The sequence below is a fragment of the Dama dama genome, chromosome 27, assembly GCF_033118175.1.
Source record: "Dama dama isolate Ldn47 chromosome 27, ASM3311817v1, whole genome shotgun sequence".
In the NCBI taxonomy this organism is placed as follows: domain Eukaryota; kingdom Metazoa; phylum Chordata; class Mammalia; order Artiodactyla; family Cervidae; genus Dama; species Dama dama.
The window spans coordinates 25,130,172-25,158,027 of NC_083707.1; the positions used below are offsets into that span (position 1 = coordinate 25,130,172).

Sequence of the window (27,856 nt, forward strand, 5' to 3'; positions counted from 1 at the left end):
TTTTATTGAATCCTTATTGAAACCTTGTGAGGTAGAAACTGCCAATATCCCCAATTATGGATGAAGAAAATGATTCCAAAAGTTGATTTCTCCTTTCTCCTAGAGCCAGTATCCAGACCAGGTGTGTCTCAGACCTAGGAACATCCTATTCACTACTATACTAAATAATCTCTCCGCTTAAGAGTATATCAACTGTGAGGACCAATAACATGAATGTTAAAATGCTTATCATTGGAAAACTTTGCTTTACTTATACCATTTTGTAACTTTTTAATTCTGAAACCTTTGTATTTGATCATATCATCCTCTTGATCAAATACTTTGAGTTCTTTCATTCTGTTAGCTCTGTTTCATTTGAAACATCAAACCTCAGATCACTGTTTCCCATTCTATCATACCAATATTTTTACTTCTTGCCTAATCAGTTCATCCCTTAAAACACTCACCAATTGATACATTTAGTCCTTTACTTCTTTATCCCGCCTTCCTTTTAGTCTGACAAACGGCCAAATCCAATGAGCTCTTGTTTTTTTTTTTTCCTTCAATGACCAAAGATTTATTTTTTTATTTTTTTTTATGATTAGTCTGACTTTATTTATTTATTTATTTTTATTAGTTGGAGGCTAATTACTTCACAACATTGCAGTGGGTTTTGTCATACATTGACATGAATCAGCCATGGAGTTACACATATTCCCCATCCCGATCCCCCCTCCCACCTCCCTCTCCACCCAATTCCTCTGGGTCTTCCCAGTGCACCAGGCCTGAGCAATTATCTCATGCATCCCACCTGGGCTGGTGATCTGTTTCACCATAGATAGTATACATGCTGTTCTCTCAAAACATCCCACCCTCGCCTTCTCCCACAGAGTCCAAAAGTCTGTTCTGTACATCTGTGTCTCTTTTTCTGTTTTGCATATAGGGTTATCATTACCATCTTTCTAAATTCCATATATATGTGTTAGTATGCTGTAATGATCTTTATCTTTCTGGCTTACTTCACTCTGTATAATGGGCTCCAGTTTCATCCATCTCATTAGAACTCATTCAAATGAATTCTTTTTAATGGCTGAGTAATATTCCATGGTGTATATTTACCACAGCTTCCTTATCCATTCATCTGCTGATGGGCATCTAGGTTGCTTCCATGTCCTGGCTATTATAAACAATGCTGCGATGAACACTGGGGTGCACGTGTCTCTTTCAGATCTGGTTTCCTCAGTGTGTATGCCCAGAAGTGGGATTGCTGGGTCATATGGCAGTTCTATTTCCAGTTTTTTAAGAAATCTCCACACTGTTTTCCATAGCGGCTGTACTAGTTTGCATTCCCACCAACAGTGTAAGAGGGTTCCCTTTTCTCCACACCCTCTCCAGCATTTATTGCTTGTAGACTTTTGGATAGCAGCCATCCTGACTGGCGTGTAATGGTACCTCATTGTAGTTTTGATTTGCATTTCTCTGATAATGAGTGACGTTGAGCATCTTTTCATGTGTTTGTTAGCCATCTGTATGTCTTCTTTGGAGAAATGTCTGTTTAGTTCTTTGGCCCATTTTTTGATTGGGTCATTTATTTTTCTGGAATTGAGCTTCAGGAGTTGCTTGTATATTTTTGAGATTAATCCTTTGTCTGTTGCTTCGTTTGCTATTATTTTCTCCCAATCTGAGGGCTGTCTTTTCACCTTACTTATAGTTTCCTTTGTAGTGCAAAAGCTTTTAAGTTTCATTAGGTCCCATTTGTTTATTTTTGCTTTTATTTCCGATATTCTGGGAGGTGGGTCATAGAGGATCTTGCTGTGAATTATGTCGGAGAGTGTTTTGCCTATGTTCTCCTCTAGGAGTTTTATAGTATCTGGTCTTACATTTAGATCGTTAATCCATTTTGAGTTTATTTTTGTGTATGGTGTTAGAAAGTGTTCTAGTTTCATTCTTTTACAAGTGGTTGACCAGTTTTCCCAGCACCACTTGTTGAAGAGGTTGTCTTTTTTCCATTGTATATCCTTGCCTCCTTTGTCGAAGATAAGGTGTCCGTAGGTCCGTGGATTTATCTTTGGGCTTTCTATTCTGTTCCATTGATCTATATTTCTGTCTTTGTGCCAGTACCATACTGTCTTGATGACTGTGGCTTTGTAGTAGAGTCTGAAGTCAGGCAGGTTGATTCCTCCAGTTCCATTCCTCTTTCTGAAGATTACTTTGGCTATTCGAGGTTTTTTGTATTTCCATACAAATTGTGAAATTATTTGTTCTAGTTCTGTGAAAAATACCGTTGGTAGCTTGATAGGGATTGCATTGAATCTATAGATTGCTTTGGGTAGTATACTCATATTCACAATATTGATTCTTCCAATCCATGAACACGGTATGTTTCTCCATCTGTTTGTGTCCTCTTTGATTTCTTTCATCAGTGTTTTATAGTTTTCTATGTATAGGTCTTTTGTTTCTTTAGGTAGATGTACTCCTAAGTATTTTATTCTTTTTGTTGCAATGGTGAATGGTATTGTTTCCTTAATTTCTCTTTCTGTTTTTTCATTGTTAGTGTATAGGAATGCAAGGGATTTCTGTGTGTTAAGTTTATATCCTGCAACTTTACTATATTCATTGATTAGCTCTAGTAGTTTTCTGGTAGAGTCTTTAGGGTTTTCTATGTAGAGGATCATGTCATCTGCAGACAGTGAGAGTTTCACTTCTTCTTTTCCTATCTGGATTCCTTTTACTTCTTTTTCTGCTCTGATTGCTGTGGCCAAAACTTCCAAAACTATGTTGAATAGTAGTGGTGAGAGTGGGCGCCCTTGTCTTGTTCCTGATTTCAGGGGAAATGCTTTCAATTTTTCACCATTGAGAGTAATGCTTGCTGTGGGTTTGTCATTTATAGCTTTTATTATGCTGAGGTATGTTCCTTCTATTCCTGCTTTCTGGAGAGTTTTAATCATAAATGAGTGTTGAATTTTGTCAAAGGCTTTCTCTGCATCTATTGAGATAATCATATGGTTTTTATCTTTCAATTTGTTAATGTGGTGTATTACATTGATTGATTTGTGGATATTAAAGAATCCTTTCATTCCTGGGATGAAGCCCACTTGGTCATGGTGTATGATTTTTTTAATATGTTGTTGGACTCTGTTTGTTAGAATCTTGTTAAGGATTTTTGCATCTATGTTCATCAGTGATATTGGCCTGTAGTTTTCCTTTTTTGAGGCATCTTTGTCTGGTTTTGGAATTAGGGTGATGGTGGCCTCATAGAATGAGTTTGGAAGTTTACCTTCTTCTGCAATTTTCTGGAAGAGTTTGAGTAAGATAGGTGTTAGCTCTTCTCTAAATTTTTGGTAGAATTTAGCAATAAGCTCTTGTTAATGGTCCACCATCTTCACTTTTACATCCAGGCTTCTGAATAGTGATAGAGAACATTACACAATAATTTATATTGGAAATATTATGCATTCATGGTCTCCAGCCTCAATGGGACCTTTAATAGCGCTCTGAAATCATTCTATTTGTCAACCTGAACTTTCTCTAATATTCTTTGGTGGCTTCTCCAGTCCTCTCTTTTGTTTAGGTTTCCAAATCCTCCTCCTCCCTACTCCTTCCTTTCTTTTTTTTTTTTTTTTTTGTGGCTATATATACTTTATTTTTTATTTTATTTTTTTGAGTTTTGTCATACATTGATATGAATCAGCCATGGATTTACACTTATTCCCCATCCCGATCCCCGCTCCCACCTCCCTCTCCACCCGATTCCCCCAAGTCCTCCCAGTGCACCAGGCTGGAGCACTTGTCTCATGCATCCCACCTGGGCTGGTGATCTGTTTCACCATAGATAGTATACATGCTGTTCTTTTGAAATATCCCACCCTCACGTTCTCCCACAGAGTTCAAAAGTCTGTTCTGTATTTCTGTGTCTCTTTTTCTGTTTTGCATATAGGGTTATCGTTACCATCTTTCTAAAATCCATATATACGTGATAGTATGCTGTAATGTTCTTTATCTTTCTGGCTTACTTCACTCTGTATAAGGGGCTCCAGCTTCATCCATCTCATTAGGACTGGTTCAAATGAATTCTTTTTAACGGCTGAGTAATATTCCATGGTGTATATGTACCACAGCTTCCTTATCCATTCATCTGCTGATGGGCATCTAGGTTGCTTCCATGTCCTGGCTATTATAAACAGTGCTGCGATGATACTCCTTCCTTTCTTACTCCTCAAAGAAAATAGGAGACAAAATAAAAGAAATGCTTCAAACCCCTTTATCTCACCTATGAACATTCTTGAATTCCACAAACATAATCCTCTTTGTCCTTCTATGGACTATTTCCCTCTTCACCACAATAGCTCCCCCTTCACCTGCATTCCATCTTCTGCCTTTGCAAGGATCTTGTTCCATCAGGCATTTTTCTCACCATCCTATCCTCCAAATCCCCTTTTTTTCTTAACTCACTCCTATCAAAATTTAAAATATTGATTTTTCTTGTTTTCAGGAAATTTGTTTTCATTCCATACATACCCTTAAATATATCCATCCCCTTTTCAGTTTCTCTTCTCATTTAACATCTGAAAAGAGTTAACTTTTAACTTAACATCTGAAAAGAGTTGCCTAAATTTAGTATCTCTGATTTCTCACCTCCCAAATGCTCATTCATTCATTGCAATCTGTATTTGGCCCCCATTATTCTAATGAAAATATCTTCAGAAAAGTAACTTGTTTTTTCTGTTATCTGTTGCTTCATGCATGCGTGTACACACACACACATACCAAAACTTTGTGGCTAGAACAAGACATTTACGGTTTTAGCAGTTATACTTAAATATTTGAGACATTTTACATCTGGGAGACATGTATGTACTTGAAGCCAAAGATAAGATAATGGTGGATTAAAAATGGCTACCCTCCTCCTTTCCATCTCCTTACCTTAACAGACAGTCTGTTCTCTCAACCTTTAAAACATAGACTTGGACTTGTGATTTGTTTTAAACAACAAATATATCAGAAGAAGTGTCATACAACTTCTAAGAAAAGTCTCAAGAGGCCTTGAAGCTTCTGCCTTTGCTCTCTTGTCGCCATAAGTTCAGGTGAAGAAGCATGATCTAGCCTCCTTGAAGATGAATGACCCAGTCGAGGGACAGGCCCTACCTACAGCAGTCACAAACCATCACCTGTGAGTCAGGTTGTCTTGAACTACCTATCCTCGTCAAGGTGCCAGATGACTGCATTAGTTTGAGGTCATATTAGTGACCAAAAAATCACACAGCTGAGCCCATCGTACACTGGTGACTCACAAAATTATGAGCAAATAAAATGGGGATTGTTTTTAGCCATTGAGTTTAAGAGTGGTTATTATGCAGCAGTAACTCTGCATTGTTGAATATGACCCTGAAGTATACTGGCATATCTGCATATATGCCACAAATTAAAGTGAGTAAAATGGAAAATTTGATTCTGTTAGTGTTGAAAATGAAACTTGCTCCTTCTAATTTATATGCTTCATAATACACTTTTATATTTGGTAGGTAGTTCTGTCCTTTTTTTTTTTTCATTTTAAATTACTTTGTTCTGTTTTAAAATTTATTTGGCTGCATTGGGTCTTAGTTGCAGCATGTGGGATCTTTGTTGCATCATGCATGATTGTTTGTTGAGGTGCATGGACTCTCTAGTTGTGGCAAATGGGCTCTAGTAGTTGTGGTATGCAGGCTCTCTGGTGGTGGCTTGCAGGCTTACTTTTATGGCATGCAGGCTTAGGTGCTTGGCAGCCTGTGGGATCTTAGTACCCAGTCAGGAGTTGAACCTGTGTCCCCTGTATTGTAAGGCAGATTTTTAACCACTGGACAGCCAGGAAAGTCCCTAAATTCTCACATACATGCGTAATGATAACTTTAGTCTGTTTTATATTTGAATAATGACACTCATGTGTGCATGCATGCTAAGTTGCTTCAGTTGTGTCCAACTCTTTGCAACCCTATAGACCATAGCCTGCCAGACTCCTCTGTCCATAGGATTCTCCAGGAAAGAATACTGGGGTGGGTTGCCATTTCCTCCTGCAGAGGATTTTCCCAACCCAGGGATCAAACCTATATCTCCTGAGACTCCTGCATTGATAGGCAGTTCCTTATTGCTAGCACAACTGGGAAGTCCAAAGAAACTCATAGCAAATTTAGTTTTTCTCTTTTATAATGTTGTGGAGAAAAGATAAATATGCCTTCAATTTATTACTATATTCACTTATGTTCATTCCACTATTTCTGTTATATCTGAATAAATTCTTATTTTTCATGCTATAAACTTTTTTTTCAAATATTTGGATACTCTTTTTTGTCCTTGTATTTATTAAAGATAAACCAGACTGATTACTGGTTGCTGGCATAAGTTTTTGTTGTTTTTTGTTGCTGTCATTATTTCTTTGCTTTTTAGCAACTGTCAGAGTCTGCTTACATCAAAGGCTTTTGTCCAGCATATAAAAATTTCTACTCAGGCTCTTTGTAAATAGGAAGTAATATGCTTAGGCAAGAAAGTTGTGGGCCTTTCCTTTTGCCTTAATAAGCTTACTTTTGAGTTTATAGCCCATTATAATCTTTTCACTCATTTGTACATCTGCTTTTGTTTTTCTGCATGGACTTGTTTGCATCTATGTAAGATTCTGCTGGTTGTGGAGGCTCTGTTTTGCTTCTCTCTAGAGCAATAACTTCCATTCTTAGATATTCTCTGCAACTTGGGCATATCTCCAATGTGGTCAGAGAATTTTTCTCATGGCAATGTCTAGAGGGTAACTTTTTGGCTGTGTATTCTGGATTCTTTGGATGGAAAGCAGCAGACTGGAGTGACCTGTCTCATCACAGGCAGGCCCTCCATTATTTACTTTGATTCAGTTCAGTTCAGTTCAGTCTCTCAGTCGTGTCTGACTCTTTGCGAGCCCATGGACTGCAGCACGCCAGGCTTCCCTGTCCATCACCAACTCCCAGAGTTTACCCAGACTCATGTCCATTGAGTTGGTGATGCTGTCCAACCATCTCATCTTCTATCATCCCCTTCTCCTCCTGCCCTCAATCTTTCCCAGCATCAGGATCTTTTCTAATGAGTCAGTTCTTCATATCAGGTGGCCAGAGTATTAGAGTTTCAGCTTCAGCATCAGTCCTTCCAATGAACACCCAGGACTGATCTCCTTTAGGATGGACTGGTTGGATCTCCTTGCAGTCCAAGGGGCTCTCGAGTGTCTTCTTCAACACCACAGTTCAAAAACATCAATTCTGCGGCACTCAGCTTTTTTTATAGTCCAACTCTTACATCCATACATGACTAGATGGACCTTTCTTGGCAAAGTAATGTCTCTGCTCTTTCATATACTGTCTAGGTTGGTCATTACTTTTCTTCCAAGGAGCAAGTGTCTTTTGCTTTCATGGTTGCAGTTACCACCTGCAGTGATTTTGGAGCCCAAAAAAATAAAGTCTGCCACTGTTTCCCCATCTATTTCCCCATGAAGTGATGGGACCAGATGCCATGATCTTATTCTGAATGTTGAGTTTTAAGCCAGCTTTTTCAGTCTCCTCTTTCATCAAGAGACTCTTTAGCTCTTCTTTGCTTTCTGCCATAAGGGTGGTGTCATTTGCATATCTGAGGTTATTGATATTTCTCCCAGCAATCTTGATTGCAGCTTGTGCTTCTTCCAGCCCAGCATTTCTCATGATGTACTCTGCATATAAGGTAAATAATCAGGGTGACAGTATACAGCCTTGACATACTCCGTTTCCTATTTGGAACCAGTCTGTTGTTTCATGTCCAGTTCTAACTGTTGCTTCCTGACCTGCATACAGATTTCTCAGAAGGCAAGTCAGGTGGTCTGGTATTCCCATCTCTTGAAGAATTTTCCAGAGTTTGTTGTGGTCCACACAAGCAAAGGCTTTGGCATAGTCAGTAAAGCAGAAGTAGATAATTTTCTGGAACTCTCTTGCTTTTTATATGATCCAACGGCATAGATGGATCTATGTTGGCAAATTTGATCTCTATGTTGGCAATTTGATCTCTGGTTCCTCTGCCTTTTCTAAATCCAGTCATGTCTGACTCTTCGCCACCCCATGGACTGTAGCCTACCAGGCTCCTCTGTCCATGGAATTCTGCAGGAAAGAATACTGGAGTGGGTTGCCATTTCCTTCTCCAGGGACTCTTGCCAACCCAGGGATCGAAGCCAGGTCTCCCACATTGCAGGCAGACACTTTACCGTGTGAGCCACCAGGGAAGCGTTTACTTTGGTTATCAGCAGCTTATTCTCACATACTGGGAATTTCTCATGAGTTCCACACAGAAACTTTTCACCTTCCCTGAAATGATCTCCACTTGTTGTTTCTTTTTTAAAAAATATATTTATTTGTTTTTAGTTGGAGGATAATTGCCTTATAATATTTTATTGATTTCTGCCATACATCAACATGAATCAGCCATAGGTATACATATGTCCCTTCTCTCTTGATCCTCCCTCGCACCTCCCACTCCATCCCACCCCTCGATGTTGTCACAGAGCACTGGGTTTGACTTCACAGAGCAAAGTCCCACTGACTATCTGTTTTATATATGGTAATTTATATGTTTCAGTGTTACTCTTCCAATTCGTCGCTTCCTCTCCTTCCCCACTGTGTAGTCTGTTTTCTATGGCTGCATCTCCATTAGTGCCCTTCAAATAGGTTCATCAGTACCATCTTTCTGGATTGCATATATATGCATTAATATATGATACTTATTTTTCTCTTTCTGACTTACTTCACTCTGTATATTAGGCTCTAGGTTCATCCACCTCATTAGAACTAACTCAAATATGTCCCTTTTATGGCTGAGTTCCATTGTGTATGTGTACCACAACTTCTTTATCCATTCATCTGTTGATGGATATCTAGGTTGCTTCCATGTCCTCGATTCCACTTGTCTCTTCTGAGTTATACTTTTCTTTGCTCTGTTTTTACCATCAGTCTCATTACTCTGTTTCTGGGAATCCTCAAATATATTGTCCAGTGATCTTACTAATGTACCTATATATTTTTCTCCAAAATTTTGGTGTGATATGGGAATTGAGAAATGATCATGTATGTCTGATTTAAAATGTTGAATTGGGTATTATCCATGAAATCCATAACATTCTGTCTATATATTCTGTGATTTTGTTAATTTGTGCCTTTTATAGCCCAAGATAGTGTTAGAATACATCTGTACAACATAACTCCTACCAAGGATTTTATAGTCCAGAAGTGGGATAATTCTATGAAAAACTAAATATTTTTAAACTTAACATGTAATTACGTGTTTTCCACTTTATGGTACTATATTGAAATTTAATGGATAGTATGTACTTCTGATTGTATGAAAAGTCTTTTAGGAGTAAATGGCATTTAAGCTGACTGTTAGGGTAAAGGTAAAGTTTAGAAACAGATGAAGGGTGAGAACAATTAGGTGAGAGTGATAATAAAAGAATAAGGCTAACTAAGATAAGGATATACTTGTTGTGGAAACAACAGAGTATAATTTGACAGAAACAAATAGGAAAATGTAGAGTGTTTACAATTTTGTTGGTGAGTTAAGGTGTTAGTTAAATCTATTATTGGCTTGAGATGTTAAAAATTTGATTTTCATCTTTTATTTTGACAGTTTGAAACTTCTTTGGAAGAATGGTAAGAACATTTCATGCTTCTTTTACATTTTTATGTTCAAATTTTGATGATTAATCTGCTGTAGATAAGTTTATTTCTAAAGAAAAAAGATATTGAGAGCAGAATTTTATGTTAGATATTAATATTTATTTTTAAAAATGTAAGAATCAGGATGTCACTGGAAATAACAGAATAGGAATCTCCAGGGCTCTGTCCTACCATTAAAGCATCTATAAATTTTGGCAAAAATTGGTCAGAGTCAGCTTCTGCAGAAATCTGAAATCTAGTCCAAAACTTGCAACAATAAGGGGAAAAGTTAATGCAGAAAGAGTAACTGTCTTGCCTGAAGGAAGGGCTGTGGCATTTGAAATGGCCCACTTGCCATCCTCCAACCCTCAGATCAGTGGTGGTCATGAAGCAAATAGCCTGAACTTGTGCAGATTGCTAGTGCCAGAGGGAACAATATAGATCTTATTCTCAAAGAATTATAATTCAGTGTTTTGCTAAATCTGATGACTCCCTAAAGGGACTAACCCAAAGATTGACTTTGTTTTTCCTGACTTAGAGAAATTAAAGCGCTGGAGCCACCTCCGGGCAGTGTTTGCTGAAAGTATTTAAGGTCATATACTTGTCACCAGTGTCTGAGATTGTGGATGATTTGGGACAGGAACTGAAAAGACCAGAATGCCTGGGAATGAAAAGTTTGGGGAAAGAGATATTATAAATGGGAGGATAGGATTTTTTAAAGTTTTCATATATATTGGAGAATTTAAAAGTGCACAAATATGAACAGTGTTGGACACATGCTCAGGAAAGACCAAGAAGACTTAATCTTTTATCTCTGGCTAGCCTTAGGATCTACACAGGCAAGAATTGAAGGTAGAGGCAGAGTTATAAACATCCTGAATAAGCATGAAAGAAGTACTCCAACTAAAATCCAATCCGCTAAGGTTGGGAGCAAGCATATAGATTTCCCTTTTTCTTTTCTTTTTTTTTCTGACCTCAAGTATTTAAGGTAACTTGGACAAAACTCAAGTTCACCAATAATCTAAGAAACACTTTGGTGACCCCAAGTGAAAAAGAATGATATTAATATAGTGATATTAATATTACAGTAAGTGTTTGGGAGAATCACTAAACAAACAAAAGCAACCCACAACAAACATCAAAAATAAACACAATAGAGGAATATAATCTTATTTTCATATCACATTAGAGTACTCAAAATTTCCAGGTTTTTACAAAAATTATGAGGCAGGGGAAGAATAAAAGAAAATTTACTTCCATTATTAAGGGGAAAAACAAAGAAAATACTCTGAGGAAGTATGACATTGTGCTTATGGGACGAAGACTTTAAATCAACTGTCTCAAATATCCTCAAAGAGATAAACTGTGGACAAAAATACAACAAAACCAGGAGATTAATGTCTCAACAAATATAGAATATCAATGAAGAAAAAGAAATTATAAGGAAGATCCATATAGACATTTTGGAGCTAAAAGATACAATAACTGAAATGAAAAACTAGAGATGTTCATCAGCTGAGGAGGAAACCTAGAAAATTCATATATATTAATATATTTAATATATATATGTTAAATTAGACAGCATGCAATAAAAAACCAGTTAGTCAATTTGTAATCTCTGGAGGTAATTAAAAGTACTTTTAAATGAATGAGAATCAAAGCACTATGTATCACAACTGAAGAGATGAAGTAAAAGCAGTGCCCAGAGGAAAATTCATAGCCATAAATGATTATACTAAAGGAAAGACACCTAATCCAGTAACCTAACTGTATAATCTAAGATCAAGAACAAAACAAGGATGGCCATCTTGCCACTTTTATTGAACATTGGAACCCTCATACAATGCTACTGGGAATGAAGAATTGGACCAACCACTGTGAAAAAGTTTGCTGTTTCCCCAAAAAGCTAAACCTAGAATTACCATATGACCCAGCAATTCCACTCATATATGTACACAAAAGATTTCAAAACACAAAAGATTTCACACAAAACCTTTTGTATAAATGTTTGTTATCATCCGTATTCACAATAGCCAAAAGGTGGAAACAATGTCAAATCCTTCAGTGAACTCATAGATTAATAAATAATGGTATATCTGTACAATGGAATATTATTCAATTATAAAAAGTAATGAAGTTCTGATGCATGCTACAACATGGGTAAAATGAAATATTCTGCTTTGGTGTTAGTTATTTTCTTGTGACTTTTATCAGAGGAAGTGTACTTCTTTTTATACACATTGAAAAGGGCTAGGCAGGTGACTCAGTGGTGAAGGATGCACCTGCCAATGCAGGAGACATGGGTTCAATCCCTGATCCAGGAAGATCCCATCTGCCCTGGAGTAACTAAAATCTATGTGCCACAACTACTGATCTTGTGCTCTAGAGCTTGGAAATGTAACTACTGAGCCCATGTGCAGTGACAAAGATGTAGCACAGTCAATAGAATAAATATAAAATAAATACAATTAAAACTAGACTAGTATTCAAGAATTGGACCAGATAATACTGATAATGAGAAATGTTTCATTATTCAATATATGGAACTTTCACTAGAAAAGTTCTTCAGAAAAGAAAATTTGGATATTTTTCTAAAACATTATTAACTTCAAATATGAAATCATATTTTCGCTCCTTACATTTTGTATTGTCTTCCCAGAAACTGCTAAACTGTAATTGGAGAAATAATTCTCAAATTATTTTCAGTAAGTTCTCTTTTTTTTTCCTGATAGCAGCTTTCTCAGAAGAGACTAATATCATTTAAAAAAATACTGCTTTACTATCTCTCAAAAAATTTCAAGTTATTTTAACAGATTTTAAATTACTGTTAATTTAGCATGAAGTATAAATGTCATTACCAATTAGAATTTTGCTATTTTAATTTCTTAAATAGTACCAATAACATGTATAGTAAGTGTCACTATAGACATTTAAAATTCAGTGTAAAAACATCACCTAAAATTTGTTTGACTAACTGTAAGTACAGTCCTTCTTTATTAATTGATTGCTTCTTTTCCATTATAAAGGAACAGAACTTCTTTCGCAGAAGACCTGAAAAAAGATTTGAGTGTTGCTACACTAGTGAAAGAGCCCAAACCAGAAGAATTGAAAGGTAAAATTGTACCTCTTACTACATAAGCAGAATTACATTTAAAAACTCATTAGCTTTTCATTTATGTATTTCTGATAATCATAAGACTCATGTATGAGTTTTATAATTCTTATGGGTGTCTAGCAGAAGTAAGAGCCTTCTGTATTGTTTGATTAAATACTTATTCAACAAATATTTGTTAATTACTGTAATATACTGTATACTGCTCTAGGTCCTTCCCTGTCTACTTCTCAGGAAGTGAATGGTTATCCAGTACTGTCCATTAGGACTTTCTGTGATAATAGAAATATGTTTTGTCTCATTGTCCAGTGGGATAACTACTAGCCACATGTAGCTGCTAGCACTTAAAATGTGGTGACACCGAGGAATTTAAATGTTAAGTTTAACTTTAACTTGCATTTAAATGTAAATTAATCACATGTGGTTCATGGCTACCATATTGGACATTACAGCTCATATATGTATATATGGTTCAGTTCAGTTCAGTCGCTTAGTCGTGTCCGACTTTCTGTGACCCATGGACCGCAGCACGCCAGGCCTCCCTGTCCATCACCAACTCCTGGAGTTTACCCAAACCCATATCCATTGAGTTGGTGATGACATCCAACCATCTCATCCTCTGTTGTCCCCTTCTCCTCCTGCCCTCAATCTTTCCCAGCATCAGGGTCTTTTCAAATGAGTCAGTTCTTCGCATCAGGTGGCCAAAGTATTGGAGTTTCAGCTTCGGCATCAGTCCTTCCAGTGAACGTCCAGGACTGATGTCCTTTAGGATGGACTGGTTGGGTCTCCTTGCAGTCCAAGGGACTCTCAAGAGTCTTCTCCAACACCACAGCCCAAAAGCATCAATTCTTCAGCCCTTATCTTTCTTTATAGCCCAACTCTCACATCCATACATGACTACGGGAAAAACCATAGCCTTGAAGACTAACCTTCTAGTCACAATTTCCAAATATAAATATATAATAATTTTATACTGGTATAAAAATTTGTATTAAAATTATTTCAACATATTTGAATATATCTTTGGCATTATTTTAAATACTTCCTCCTACTTTTGCGACAAAACTTTGTTAAATGCCTTCCTTTAGTGAAGGATAACTAACAAACTCAGGACTCTGTAAAAGCATGAATATTTTGTATTTGCCTTTTATAATGAAAGTGAAAATCTAATTCAATTATTTATTAATTTTTCAATGACAATTTCTAGGAGAAAATATCAACGTATTAATGATCACAAAACCAAAATAATTCCAATTATGTTTATTATAAACATATATGCATGCTAATGCATGCTAAGTCGCTTCAGTCGTGTCTGACTCTGTGCAACCCCATGGACAGCAGCCCACCAGGCTCCCCTGTCCACGGGATTCTACAGGCAAGAATACTGTAGTGGGTTGCCATTTCCTTCTCCAATAAACATGTATATTTGACTCTAAAACACAAGACTGTATCAGGATGAGGAAGATTTATTGTAATTACGTTGTTCGCAAAGAGTCGGACACGACTGAGCGACTGAACTGAACTGAACTGAACTGAACGTTGTTTCTACTGATAAAAATGGGCCTTTCCAGGTGGCTCAATAGGTAATGAACCCACCTTCAAGGCAGGGATATACAGGAGATGTGGGTTTGATCCCTGGGTGGGGAGGATCCCCTGGAGGAGTGCATGGCAACCCTCTCCAGTATTCTTGCCTGGAGAAACCTATGGACAGAGGAGGGTGAGTCTTTCCATAGGGTTACAAAAAGTTGGACATGGCTGAGATGCCTGAGCACACCCACACCCTAATAAAAATGCAAGTGGTTGCTCAGTTATTCACTATGAAACAGTAAAACTAATTGAGATGGTATTCTGGAAAAAAATCCAGAGAGGTGTTAAATAGAATTGGAGACACCTTAAGTTATACACATAGCGTTTGTTTTAGACTGCTATTGTAGAAACAGTATAAAAGACATCTTGCACAAATGTAATGGACACCTGTGGTAAAACACATATATATCCAATCAGAAGTGCTTTAATTTTAAGTGGCATTAACTCCATCATATCTTTCCAGCTGAAGCCCAGTTATAGAAATTGAATGAATGTTGATTGGAGAACAGTGTTTAATGTGTATGTTGTAATAAAAAACAGACCATTTATAGAAGATAAAGTGTCTAAGATATTGTGGAATTTGAAAAATAAAGACAATAGACCAAATAAATAGAGCCCAAATAAAAGACCAGGCTAGAAAAAGTTAATTTTGTGCATTACAATAGAAAAACCTGTTTCTCAGGAATTCTTTTTAGGCATATGCTGAATTTCTTTAACAAGGCCACTAGGTTAGAAATAAAAACTGCAAGTGGTGAGCTTGTACTAATAACCATTATGTAATACTACTTTCCAGCAAAAAATTAATGTCTTTATTGTCCAAAAGAAAAAGAGAACAAAATAAAACAAAGTTTACTGTTAGTTGCCTTTCTTCTTGATCCAGTTTCACTGTTTTCCCTCCAACCTCAGCTCTTTAGAGGCTTTGCCTTTTTTGACACTTTGTGTTTGTTTATATCTTTTTGTCATGTCACATTTTGGCAAAAGCCACTGTTTACAATTATAAATCTCACCAGAATGGGAGTCGTTCCAATTTTAGTATATGTGCTGCCTAAGTGAGCAGCAGAATGGGAGTCATATCCATCTTTCTTACTGACCAGCCTCCAAGGAGAGAGAGTATTACCTAGAATGTAACAGGCTCTCTACCCATTTCTTGAATAAATAGATGAATGAATACCCATGTTAATCATTTTGTTAACATTAAACCTTATCATTCCAGAGCTGTGAAGCAGGAGTCCCAAATGTTTCTCATAAAGGAGTTAATTTGTATTATAACTGAATAAATAGAACTTGTAAATGATGATGAATTTCTGGCAAGGCTAGCTAGGGATGTTATTATCTGATAAGATAAAGAATATAAAGTGTCTTGTTCCCAAGAACCATCTGAGGATTTTCAGTATTTATCTGATGTAATCATTATGGTTCACTTTTCCCATAGAGTGGGAGGAAACAGAAGCATAGTTTCAAAATAAAGCTCTGTAATACAGCTTGTGAATGGAACATGTGTTTTTTCAAAAATATTTTTTTTCAAAAATATTGTGTGTGAAGCTATTGGTTGAGATTTAGTTATTTTGATTGTCTTATAAAATATTCATTTCAAAATCTGTCTTCAAAGGTTATAATTAATGTTATGATTGTATTATAATGAAACTTGTCTTTACAAGGCTAATTCATTTTTCTAAAATTCTCTTGGTAAATATGTAAGTATTAAAAGATAGTAATACAACTAGTTCCCCAGCTCCCCCACCACTACCATCCAGCTTACAGGCTGATTTATAACAAATGTGAATACGTATTTCCCTTTCAAGATGAAAAGTGTCCTGAATTAAAGCAGAAAATGGAAACATTGCTATCAGAGGCCATCCATCTCATTAAAAGTCTAGAGACTGATCGGGCAGAAGCTGAAGAAGCTTTACAACGACAAAAATCAAGAAAGAAAAGGATTACCACACAAATTGATTCTTGGTCAATCTGGAAACTTCAAGAAATCCCAACAGCTGTGCAGAACGGTAATAATCAGGATTTTTCATATTGTCATTTACTTTGTTGGAGAGGCATGGATGATTAATTGAGCTCTGAATTAAAAAATTACTTGTGCTTAAAGTGACCATATTATATTGCATGCAAACCAGTGTATATTTGAAACATACTATTAATGATAATGCTGTGTTTGCAGACATAAATTGGGACTTCACTGAACAAACCTGGACCTGCTATCATTTGGTATTTGTTGGAAATTCCATTGAATTTATGGTACGCAAGGAGCATGCAAACATTTGGCACATATTTCCTGTAATGACTATAATATTTCAGTTACTAGAAATTTAAAGTGATTGCCAGTTGGTGGCATCAGCTACATATTTAAATCTAGGAAAATGAGAGAATTCTAAGTGATATTTTAGGAATCTTCTTTTGTGAATTCAATGGCAAATTCACATTGGGAACTTCTAGCAGGCAAAGAAACCTAGGATGTTTTCAAAAGTCATGTAGATAACACATGTTTAAAAGGGAAAACTCTATCTTTTAGATTATAGAAGGAGGAACATGTGATCAAGTGTTAAATAATCTAAAGGTTTTGGATTTTTCATTTTCTAATGCAGTATTTATCAAGCATACCAGACTACCTGATCTTTCTGAGTCTGGAAGCGTTTCTATGTTATCATAGGGTAACAATTTTAATTCAGGGTTCACAGGCTTTATAAATGGGTGACATTAGGATTCTTATATAACCCATGATTTAAACCAAAACACCTTTGAGAGAAAAAAAGATGATATTGTTGTTAGTCACATTCTTCAGGCAATATAAATAACATGTCTAAATCACAAATGAGTGTGACAAGAAACTATCTTTATCCAAAGGAGAGGGTAATAAGCTACTGTTCTTTCTTCCGATGTCTCTCCTTGATACTGAGCTGTTTGTATTTTCTATAGAAGTCAGTGAGATTCAACTGTTTTTGTTGCCTCTGTTGGGATTCTTGAAGTTATATTGGCTCTAGACCAGTGAATTAGACCATTACTAATTTCTTAGCTTGAGTTTGATATCTAAATCTTTATAAGTTTTAAATTTGGGTTTTTAGTTTTTTGAGGTCATTATTTTTCTACCCAGAGTCCAGATAATGAGTTTTCTATTCATGTGTATTTAAGTCCAAAATTGTCAACATACTTTTAATAGCCAATTTAATTTATTTACTGGTTTTGAGTCTCTTTTCTCTTTCTTCTTGAGTCAGTTTTGATCATTTGAGCCTTCTAAATAATTTGTCCATTTCACTGGAATTGTCATATTTGCTTACCTAATCTTGTTCCTAATATTGTCTTATAACTATTTTGATATTTATAATAACAGTAGAGATGACATATCTTTCATACTTGATTTTGGTAATTTTTACTTTCTCGCTCTCTTTTCTTCCCACCTTGGTTTACCAAAAGGCACAACAATTTTGTTGATTTATTTAAAAAGTCAATTTTTGCTTAATTTCTCATATCATTTCTTAGCTTTGGTATAATTGATTTCTTCTCTGATTTCCTTTCTCATGCTTTCTTTGGGAATTTAACTACTGTTTTTCTCTTCATGAAGTGGAAGCCTTGATTATTTGTTCAATACCTTTCTTTTTTTCTAGAGTAGACATTTAAGAACTGAAGTTACTTTTAGAAACTATATTAGTTGGATTTCATAAATATTCATATGCTTTGAGCTTATTTTAATTACATAAAATATTTTAAAAATTATTTTTGTGATTTCTTTTTGGGTCTATTATTTATTTAGACATTGCTGTTTAATTTGCAATTACTTAGGGATTTTTTGCAATTTTCCCCAACTTTTTTTCTTTTGATTTCTAATTTAATTTAGGAACATTTTAGTTACATTAAAATTGTTTAGAATAAAAATTACCCAGCATTTTAAATATTTTGGATAATATTCTGTGTTTGGTCAAAATTCATGTACATTCTATTGTTTGGTGAAGTGTCTATAAATGTGTTAATTGGTTGGTGGTGCTGTTTAAGTCTTCTCTCTCTGATTTTTCTGTGTAGTTGTTTATTGAGTTGCTGTGAGTTGGGTGTTGAAATCTCCAACTACGATTTCTCTGGTGAATCTGAGAAGAAACTAATGATACCAAAACTTTTCCTTTTTCAATTGCCAGGTTTTGTTCATTTATTTTAATTTTTAAAAATTCTTGGGTAAAAGACCCTGATAAGCTTTAAATAAATTAAGAAATGCACTACAACCAACATTTAAGTTTGGAATGAGATTTTTTTGGAGATTAGGCATCAATGACAGATTTAGCCTTGAGTGAATCCCTGAAATCCTAATATCCTTTGGTTCCCATTTGATCCATGTATTTGGTACAGGAGACTTGGGATAAAGCCCGAGTCTCACCCAAGTAACAAGTCCGGTTAGAAGTCATTACATGAAGCTGAGAGTCCAAAGATCTCCATTCCAGCATTAAGCATGAATCATGAGTAAACCTATTGCTCCAGTTGAATAATAAAGTTGCTTGTTTCACTTAGTTAGTGGAGAAAAGCAGACAGTATTCCAAGAATTCTTAATGTACTGATCTAAATGGATTTGGGACTGATACTCCTGCTGTCTGTGAATCTGAAAATACACACTGGAGAATGTCATTTAAATGTTCTGTAGGTTGGTGGTAAAGCTAGGCACCTTCAGGAACAAAGACAGATGTTCTTTTTTGAAAGACTGAAAATTCGACCTAGGTATCAGCAAATTGTCTCAGAGTCTCAAGATAAGAAACAGCTCAATATCAAGTATCATAAAACACAAGAATACAGATTTGGTAAGTGTGAGTTAGTAGAAATAGACAGCATAATCTTACTCAAAAAGTTTTCAGATATTGGATTGCACATGACATTATAAAATGATTTTATTTAATGGGCTTCCCTGGTGGCTCATGGTAAGAATCCTCCTGCCAGTGCAGGAGACCCAGACTCAACCGTGGATTGGGAAGATCCCCTGGAGGAGGAAATGGCAACCCACTCCAGTATTCTTGCCTGGAAAAATCCCATGGACAAAAGAGCCTGGCAGGCTACAGTGCATGGTGTCACAGAGAGTTGAACATGACTTAGCAACTGAGAATATTTAATATGTTTTATGAAATAAAAAGAGAAGTTTGAAAATAACAGCAAGGACTAAGAGACTATTTTTAAAAAAAAAAGAAAAATGGGAATAAAAAAGACTTACTAGAAATTAAAAATCTACAACTTGAAATTAAAGACTCAATAACTGGTTAAATGGTCTTTTAGACTAAAGAAGAGAAAAGTAATAACTATAAATCTAGAAAAATTTACATGAAATGCATCAAGGGTACACAAGGAGAAGGAAAATATGAATTAAATATTTAAAGACATAGAGTGTAACATGATAAAGGATGATGAATATCTAATAGAAGATCATTATGAAGATAATGATGATAATAATGAGATGGTGACTGACTTTTTAAAACAAAAATACTACTGTCTAATTAGGATAAAATTAAAAGGGAATGGTGTCAAACATTTCACAAATATAAGAAATTAGAAAACATTTAGAACTGTATCATTAAAACTTACTAAAATTATTTTCACAGAAGTGAAAAAAGCTAAGTTATTATTTAAAGGAAAATCAATAGCTTTTATCATATTCAGGAAAGAAGATGATATCAAAATTATTGAAATATATGACTTGAAAAATAAAAGCAAAATAAATACAAAGAAAAAACAGAAAACCAATAACAAAATGGTTAAATAATGAAATATGTATAATTCTGAAGATACACAGAGCTAAATGTTAGATCAATAAAAAATAATAATAAAGGAAATAATGGAATACCAATGGCAAGATTAATGAAGAACACAGAGAAAATATATGAGTAAATTCAATTAGAAATGCAGATGGTCTCTAAAAATGGAGCAGTGATTAATAATAAGATATACAGAACAAATGCCTTAGAATATTATTGAAACCTTGATGAACTGGAAGAATTCACAGAAAAAAATAGACTGGATGAATAGATAGCCAAAATATACATATAGCCATTAAAGGAAAGATATTGACTTAAAAATCCTTTCTTGCAAAACACACACATACATACATACAGACATACTAGGGCAATAAAACTTTAAATGCAGTTTTGAACGTCCACAAAATCATAGAGAACAGAAATAAAAGAAACTACAACAGATACAAGATGCTAGCATAAATTGTAAAGCAAATTAGATAAATACAGTACAAATATGCAAAATTACAGGCCAAAATCATTAGCATACATGCAAAGTATCCTCAGTGAATACAACACCAAAACCCACCAAGAAGTTTATTTTAAAAAAGATGAAAAGATCCCCAAGGTAGCCAATTGAATTTTATTCCAAGAGATCAAGGTTAGGTTAACCTTAGAAATTTAATGATATAATGAGGAAATCTTTTATATAGTTTCTCTAAAATTGTCCTAGTCTGTTAATTGACATTTAATTTAATTTATAATTTGTTTTTATTTTATTTAAAAGAAATTTCCATATGTATCATTTCAGATATTTGTATATGGAACAAAAATTTTTTATCCATTTATTCAAATTCCCATTTCTGTTATTTGAGAACATTTTGTCATTTCTTCCTCTAGGCCGTGCCGTACTCATGTTATGTCTGTCACTAGATCTGTGCATTTTTGTTTGTCTTAATTTTGCTGTGTGAGATCATTCTGATTTCACTATAAGATTTATTTTTGTGGATAAACATTATTTCTTATGTTAACATTGATTTTTATGAGTTATTATTTTTATAATTTCAACTGATTTTTGTAGTTTAATCCCTTTGATGGTGAATGAAGGAATACTAAAATAATTTAAGGACTTCCCAGGCTGCCCAGTAGTTTAGACCCTGCACTTCCACTGCAGGGAGCATGAGTTCCATCCGTGATTGGGGAGCTAGGATCCCACATGCCACATGGCATGGTCAAAACATAAAAATAAAAAACAAGTAATTTCTGAAACTAAAATATTTCATCAGTTCAGTTCAGTTCAATTGTTCAGTCATGTCCGATTCTTTGCGACCCCATGGACTGCAGCATGCCAAGCCTCCCTGTCCATCACCAACTCCCGAGGTTTACTCAAACTCATGTCCATTGAGTTGATGATGCTATCCAACCATCTCATCTTCTATGGTCCCCTTCTCCTTCCTTCAATCTTTCCTAGCATTAGGGTCTTTTCAAATGAATCAGTTCTTCACATCAGGTGGCCAAAGTATTGGAGTTTCAGCTTCAACATCAGCGCTTGCAATGAATATCCAGGACTGATCTCCTTTAGGATGGACTGGTTTGATCTCCTTGCAGCCCAAGGGAGTCTCAAGAGTCTTCTCTAACACCATAGTTCAAAAGCATCGATTCTTCGGTGCTCAGCTTTCTTTATAGTCCAACTTTCACTTCCATACATAGCTACTGGAAAAACCATAGCCTTGACTAGGTGGACCTTTGCTGGCAAAGTAATACCTATGCTTTTTTATATTCATATTTCATATCTATTATCAAACAAAGATTTCCTTCTGGAGTTTTTGTTTTAAATTTAGATTTTCTTTTTGTCCTTTCACTGTATGTCTAGAACATGAGGCCTATTTGAGAGATATAATAGAACTACGATGGCATTTTGAAGATAAAACTCATCAACGAAAACATCTGGAAGAGCAAAAGGAGAAATTAGCAGAAAGTAATGCAAAGCTTAAAGCAGACATAGACTATATGATTAAACATCACCCCCTACTGCTTGCAAAGCGAGACCATGAACTTACGTCTCTGAGGGAATATTACCAGAAAAAATTTGAGGTAAGTGAATAAAAGAATGGCTATGCATTTTACAGATTGTTTCTTAATTGTAAGAATTTCAGCTCTAAGAAGTTAACATACCTTGAAAGGTTTCATTCTCATTGAAAATTGGCTTACTATTTATCTATTTAAAAAATCATCAATCAATACAGTTGACTGATATTCATTTAAAGTGTGTTTTCTTTCCTTATGTTTAAACTTAAGAATATTAATTGTATTTAGTCAGTCTACTAATATGATTTTGGAGATGTTAAACAATATGGTATTATTTGAAGCTATAAACTGAACTGAGAAAGAATGTAAGTATACTGTATCAGTAAACTTCATTCTTAATGAAAACATATAACCAACATGTAAAGTCTTTTTAATGATTAACATTTAATCTCCTCTTGTGGGATCACACCATAGAAAAATAAATTGTTTATTATGGCCACTAAATGGATAAATTTAATTTTGTATCATGTTTGTTCTTGATCATTTAAAGTTAGTAAATTAAGTCAATATTTGCTCCATTTTCCTTCATCTCTCTCCAAAAGATAACCTCATCATGAACTTCTGTTTCCAGGCAAAATTTGAATAATTTTATACACACATATGCAACTTATGTACACTCCATACTATTGTTTTTAATATTATCAAACATTCTGTAACTTTCTGTACTGTTTTTTGTTTGCTCTGTGCTTAATTGTTCAGTCATGTATGACTCTTTGTGACCCCATGGACTGTAGCCTGCCAGGCTTCTCTGTCCAAGGGAATTCTCTAGGTGTGAATACTGGAGTAGGTTGCCATGCCCTCCTCCAGGGGACCTCCCCAACCCAGGGGTCAAACCCAGGTCTCCCATGTTGCAGGCGGATTCTTTACCATCTGAGCTACCAGGGAAGCCCAAGAATACTGGAGTGGGTAGCCTATCCTTTCTCCAGAGGATCTTCCTGACCCAGGAATCAAACTAGTGTCTCCTGCATTGCAAGTGGATTCTTTACCAGCTGAGCCATTTACTTTTTAATCTGACATTATTCTGGAGCTCCAGCTACTGTTGATACACACAGATTTAGTCCATTCATTTTACTTTCCAATTCCACCAAATAGATATCTCTGGTCTTGGGTGTTGTTTCCCATATTTAGCTACAGTGCTGATTTGCCTATAAACAGTAAGGAGCCCTGATCATGTTCCTCTTTTTGTGCATGTGAATTTTTCCTGGCTACATATCTAGTGGAGTATTTACTGAGTCCTGGGTTATATACATTTTCAACTTCATTAGTTAAAATCACACTGCTCTCCAGAGTGTCTTTGACAGTTTATATTCTTAAAGTAGTAGCAGTGCTAGAGATGTCCCATTTATCTACTGTGAACAAGGGTCCTAGCAGTATGCTTTTTTCATCATAATAGACCCCTTATTTAATACTGGACAGGGAAGCCTGGCATGCTGCAATCCATGGGGTCGCAAAAAGTTGAACACAACTAAGTGACTGAACAAAACACAATAAGTAGTTGGATGGCCATGTGTCAGGGTAAAGGTCATTTCTCAATTTGCCTTTACTCATGGTATTTCTAATGAGATGTAGGTAGCAGTTACACAGGGTTTTTCTAGGAAAGCTTTTTGAAATTGACTGACTCAGTCAGAAGCCACACCCTTTTGTTTTCAGCCATTTTGTAAACTTACAGCAACCCCGATATGACAGCTGCAGTTCTTCCTTACATTTTATAGCACAGGGTGACCTTGAGAATGGATGCCAGTATCCAAGATGGCTGAATAGAAAGGCAGAAGAAGCCGTGTATCTATTTCGGGGAGAAAAAAAGAAACTGCAGTCTTGTTTATTTGACTTATCTCTCCTACAACCAAACCCAATTCTAACTGATACACCTCACATTTTTGTCAAGGTTTTATTGTGATACTTTAAATTTTGTCAATAGGTGTGTGAATTGGTATCCCTAAAGTAATAACTTTAGTGTGTTTTGCCCCTGATAAAAGTAAAAGTGAAAGTGAAGTCACTCAGTCGTGTCCGACTCTTTGCGACCCCATGACCTGTAGCCTACTAGGCTTCTCCGTCCATGGGATTTTCCAGGCAAGAATACTGGAGTGGGTTACCATTTCCTTCTCCAGGAGATCTTCCCGACTCAGGGATTGAACCCGGGTCTCCCACATTGCAGGCAGATGCTTTACCATCTGAGCCACCAGGGAAGTCCTTAGCGGACATAGATATTGCCTAGGGGAGGGGAAGCAGAGTTGTTGAAGATCACACTTGTGAATGGGTTCAGTTCACTTCACTCAAAAGAGTCATGTCCAACTCTTTGCGACCCCATGGACTGCAGCACGCTAGGCTTTCGTGTTTATCATGAACTCCTGGAGCTCACTCAAACTCATGTCCATTGAGTCAATGATGCCATCAACCATCTCGTCCTCTGTCGTCCTCTTCTCCTCCCGCCTTCAAACTTTTCCAGCATCAGGGTCTTTTCCAGTGAGTCAGTTCTTCGCATCAGCTGGCCAAAGTATTGGAGTTTCAGCTTCAGCATCAGTCCTTCCAATGAATATTCAGGACTGATTTCCTTTAGGATGGACTGGTTGGATCTCCTTGCAGTCCAAGGGACTCTCAAGAGTTTTCTCCAACACCTCGATTCAAAAGCATCAATTCTTCAGTGCTCAGATTTCTTTATGGTCCAACTCAGGATGCTCAGGTTTTGATCAGACATTATTCTAGGTGTTCTGTGAAGTTTTTTATTTTTTTGGATGAGATTGACATTTAAATCAATGATCTTTTAATAAAGGAGATAGGCAAGAAAAATAAATAAAAGGATCTAGACTGAAAAAGAAGTAGAATTATTTGCAGAAGACACATTCTTCTATATAGAAAATTGTGAAGAATCACAAAACAAACTATAGAGCTAAAAACAAGTTTAACAAAGTTGCAGATTCAAGCTCGATACAAAACTCAGTTGTATTTTCGTATACTAGTTGTGAACAATACAAAAATAAAGTTAAGAAAAAAGTTTTCTTTAATACCATCAAAAAATGATTAAGTATGAATAAATTTAACCAATAAGCTGAAAGACTTGTTCACTAAAAACTGTAATATTTTGCTGAAATCAATTAAAATTAGAGTTAAATGAACAGAACAGTAACCCATGTTTACAAATTTGACTTAATATTGTTTAGATGTCAGTAGTACCCATAGCTATCTTCAGATTAAATGGAGTTTCTTACAGAGTCTCAAAGAGCTTTTTACAGAAATGGGAAAGCCTGTTCTAACATTCATTTGAAATTTCAGGTCACAAATAGCCATAACAGTCTTAAAAAGGAAGGACACCTTAGAGAACTCACAGCTTCTGATTTCAAAACTAACTACAAAACTTTAAGAAGCAAAAATGAGTGGCATTTAATAAATACAGGAAAGTAGTTCAGTGGAGTAGTATTGAGATTCTAGAAATAAACCAATGTATCTGTGGTTAGTTGATTTTGACAAGGGTGCCGAGACCATTTGTTGAAATGAGTAGTCTCTTCAATACATGGTATTGGGACATTGGATATCCACATGCATTCAAAGAGTAAAGTTGGACCTCTGCTTCCTAGCACATACAAAAATTAATTCAAAATGGATCACAACTTTACATGTAAGAACTAAAACTATAAAACTCTTAAAAGGAAACTTGTGGATAAATCTTTATGTCCTAAAATTTGAGAATGGATTTAGATATGACACTAAAAGCATAAGCAACATAAGAAAAACTAGAGAAACTGGACTTCATCAAAATTAAAACGTTTAGTACAGCTAAGTACACTACCAAAAAGGTAAAAAGACAGCCTACAGAATGAGAGAAAATATTGCAAATTATATATAATTTTATTTTAAAGTATGTACTAATTATATATTAATTTTGTACTAATATATACTAATTATATAGTACTATTATATTAATATATATACTAATTCTATATTAATATATCTTCCCACAGATTTGTAATAAGTTTTAAAATCAGAAAGTGTGAGTTCTCTAAGGTGCCCTTCCTTTTCAAGACTGTTCTGGCTACCTGAGCACCCCCCCTGCAGTTTCATATGAATGTTAAAATAGGCTTTTCCATTTCTGCAAAGAGCTCTCTGAGACTTCATCAAAGGTTGCATTTCATCTGAAGATAGCTTTGGGTACTACTGACATCTTAAAAACATGTAGTACCCAGAATATATGAAGAACTTTTATAATTCAACAACTAAAAAAAGATAAACACCCCATTTTAAAATGGACAAACTTAAGTAGGTATATCTCTGAAAGACAGAAATGAGCAGCAAACACATGAAAGGACAGATGCTCAACATCATTAGCCATCAGGAAAATGTAAACCAAAACCACAGTGATATAGCTACTCATGCCCATTAGGATGAGATTAAAAATGGGGTGTAAAATAACTAGTTTGGGTGAGGATGTAGAGAAACTCAAACCGTTGTACTTTGCTGGTAGGAATGTAAAATGGTGAAGCCACTGTAGAAAACAGCTTGGTGTTTCCTAAAAAAGTAAAACAGAATTAACATATGCTTTAGCAACTCCAAGCCAAGATATATACCCCTAAAGAATTGAATACTGATGTTACAAAACAAAACCTTGTGCAGAAATGTGCTTAGCCTCACTGTCTACAATAGACAAAAAGCAAAGTTATTCCAGTGCCCATCAGTTGTTGTATGACTAAACAAAATATGATATAATCATATCATGGAGTAGTAGTCGGTCATAAAAAGAATGAAATACTGGTACAGATCACAATATGGATAAACTTCAAAGCATTATGCTAAATAAAGAAGCCAGACACAAAAGATCGCATTCTTATATGATTTCATTTACCTGAAATATCCAGAATAGGTAAATCCATAAAGACAGAAAGCAAATTAGATTGCTAGGAGTTTGGGGAAGTGTAAGATAGAGTTTTGTTTGTAATAAAGCTTTGCTTTTTTTGTTTTACTCTGCCGTCTTGACTGAGGCCCTGGCTAGAGGCCTACTAAATACCCAGCTACTTAAATAATGCAAGACCTCTTGTCAACGTGCTTGAGACTCAGTACATTGCAAACCAACCTCAGTGGCTTAAGGTGACTTTCAGATTCTACAAGCAGCTTAGTCACATAACACAGTGGAGCCACAGAAATATTGTTAACATCAGTGTAGAGAGTATCCATGTGGGATAGCTGAACCAGTCCCACAGTGAGCCAGCCAAGGAGCTTTCCTCGTGAATTTGTCTCATCTGGTATAAGCAAAACCCCCAAACCTGAGATCACCCCAGCAATACCTACAGGACAGATTGGATACAGGGAATTATTTCTTGCTTTTCTTCCTTTCATGGTATAAATTCTGTTGTTTCCTGAGTTCTGTGTTTGCTTATTTCATCATCTTGGTATAATCTTTGCTCTCTGCTTGAGTGTATAGCCCTGCATTCCTGTGCCTAAAGGAAAATCTCGTAGAGTTTACTAAAATCTGTGCTATTCTAAAAATTAATGTGAACATAAAGAACAGTATTGCATAGGAACCTGGAATGCTAGGTCCATGAATCAAGGTAAATTGGAAGTGGTCAACAGGAGATGGCAAGAATGAACATCAACGTTTTAGGAATCAGTGAACTAAAATGGACTGGAATGGGTGAATTTAACTCAGATAACCATTATATCTACTCCTGTGGGCAAGGATCCCTTAGAAGAAATAGAGTGCCCCTCACAGTCAACAGAAGAGTCCTAAATGCTGT

At 35.6% G+C, this 27,856-nt stretch overlaps 1 protein-coding gene across 1 annotated transcript in view; it reads left to right on the forward strand.

Annotated features, from left to right (window-relative positions):
* Positions 1-27,856, forward strand: part of CCDC178 (coiled-coil domain containing 178) — a 364,772-nt gene that overhangs the window by 25,525 nt on the left and 311,391 nt on the right. The window contains exons 4-7 of the mRNA XM_061130911.1: positions 9,616-9,638; positions 12,671-12,756; positions 16,146-16,346; positions 21,919-22,139. Coding sequence (XP_060986894.1) covers positions 9,616-9,638; positions 12,671-12,756; positions 16,146-16,346; positions 21,919-22,139 — 531 coding nt within the window. The remainder of the gene's footprint in view (positions 1-9,615; positions 9,639-12,670; positions 12,757-16,145; positions 16,347-21,918; positions 22,140-27,856) is intronic.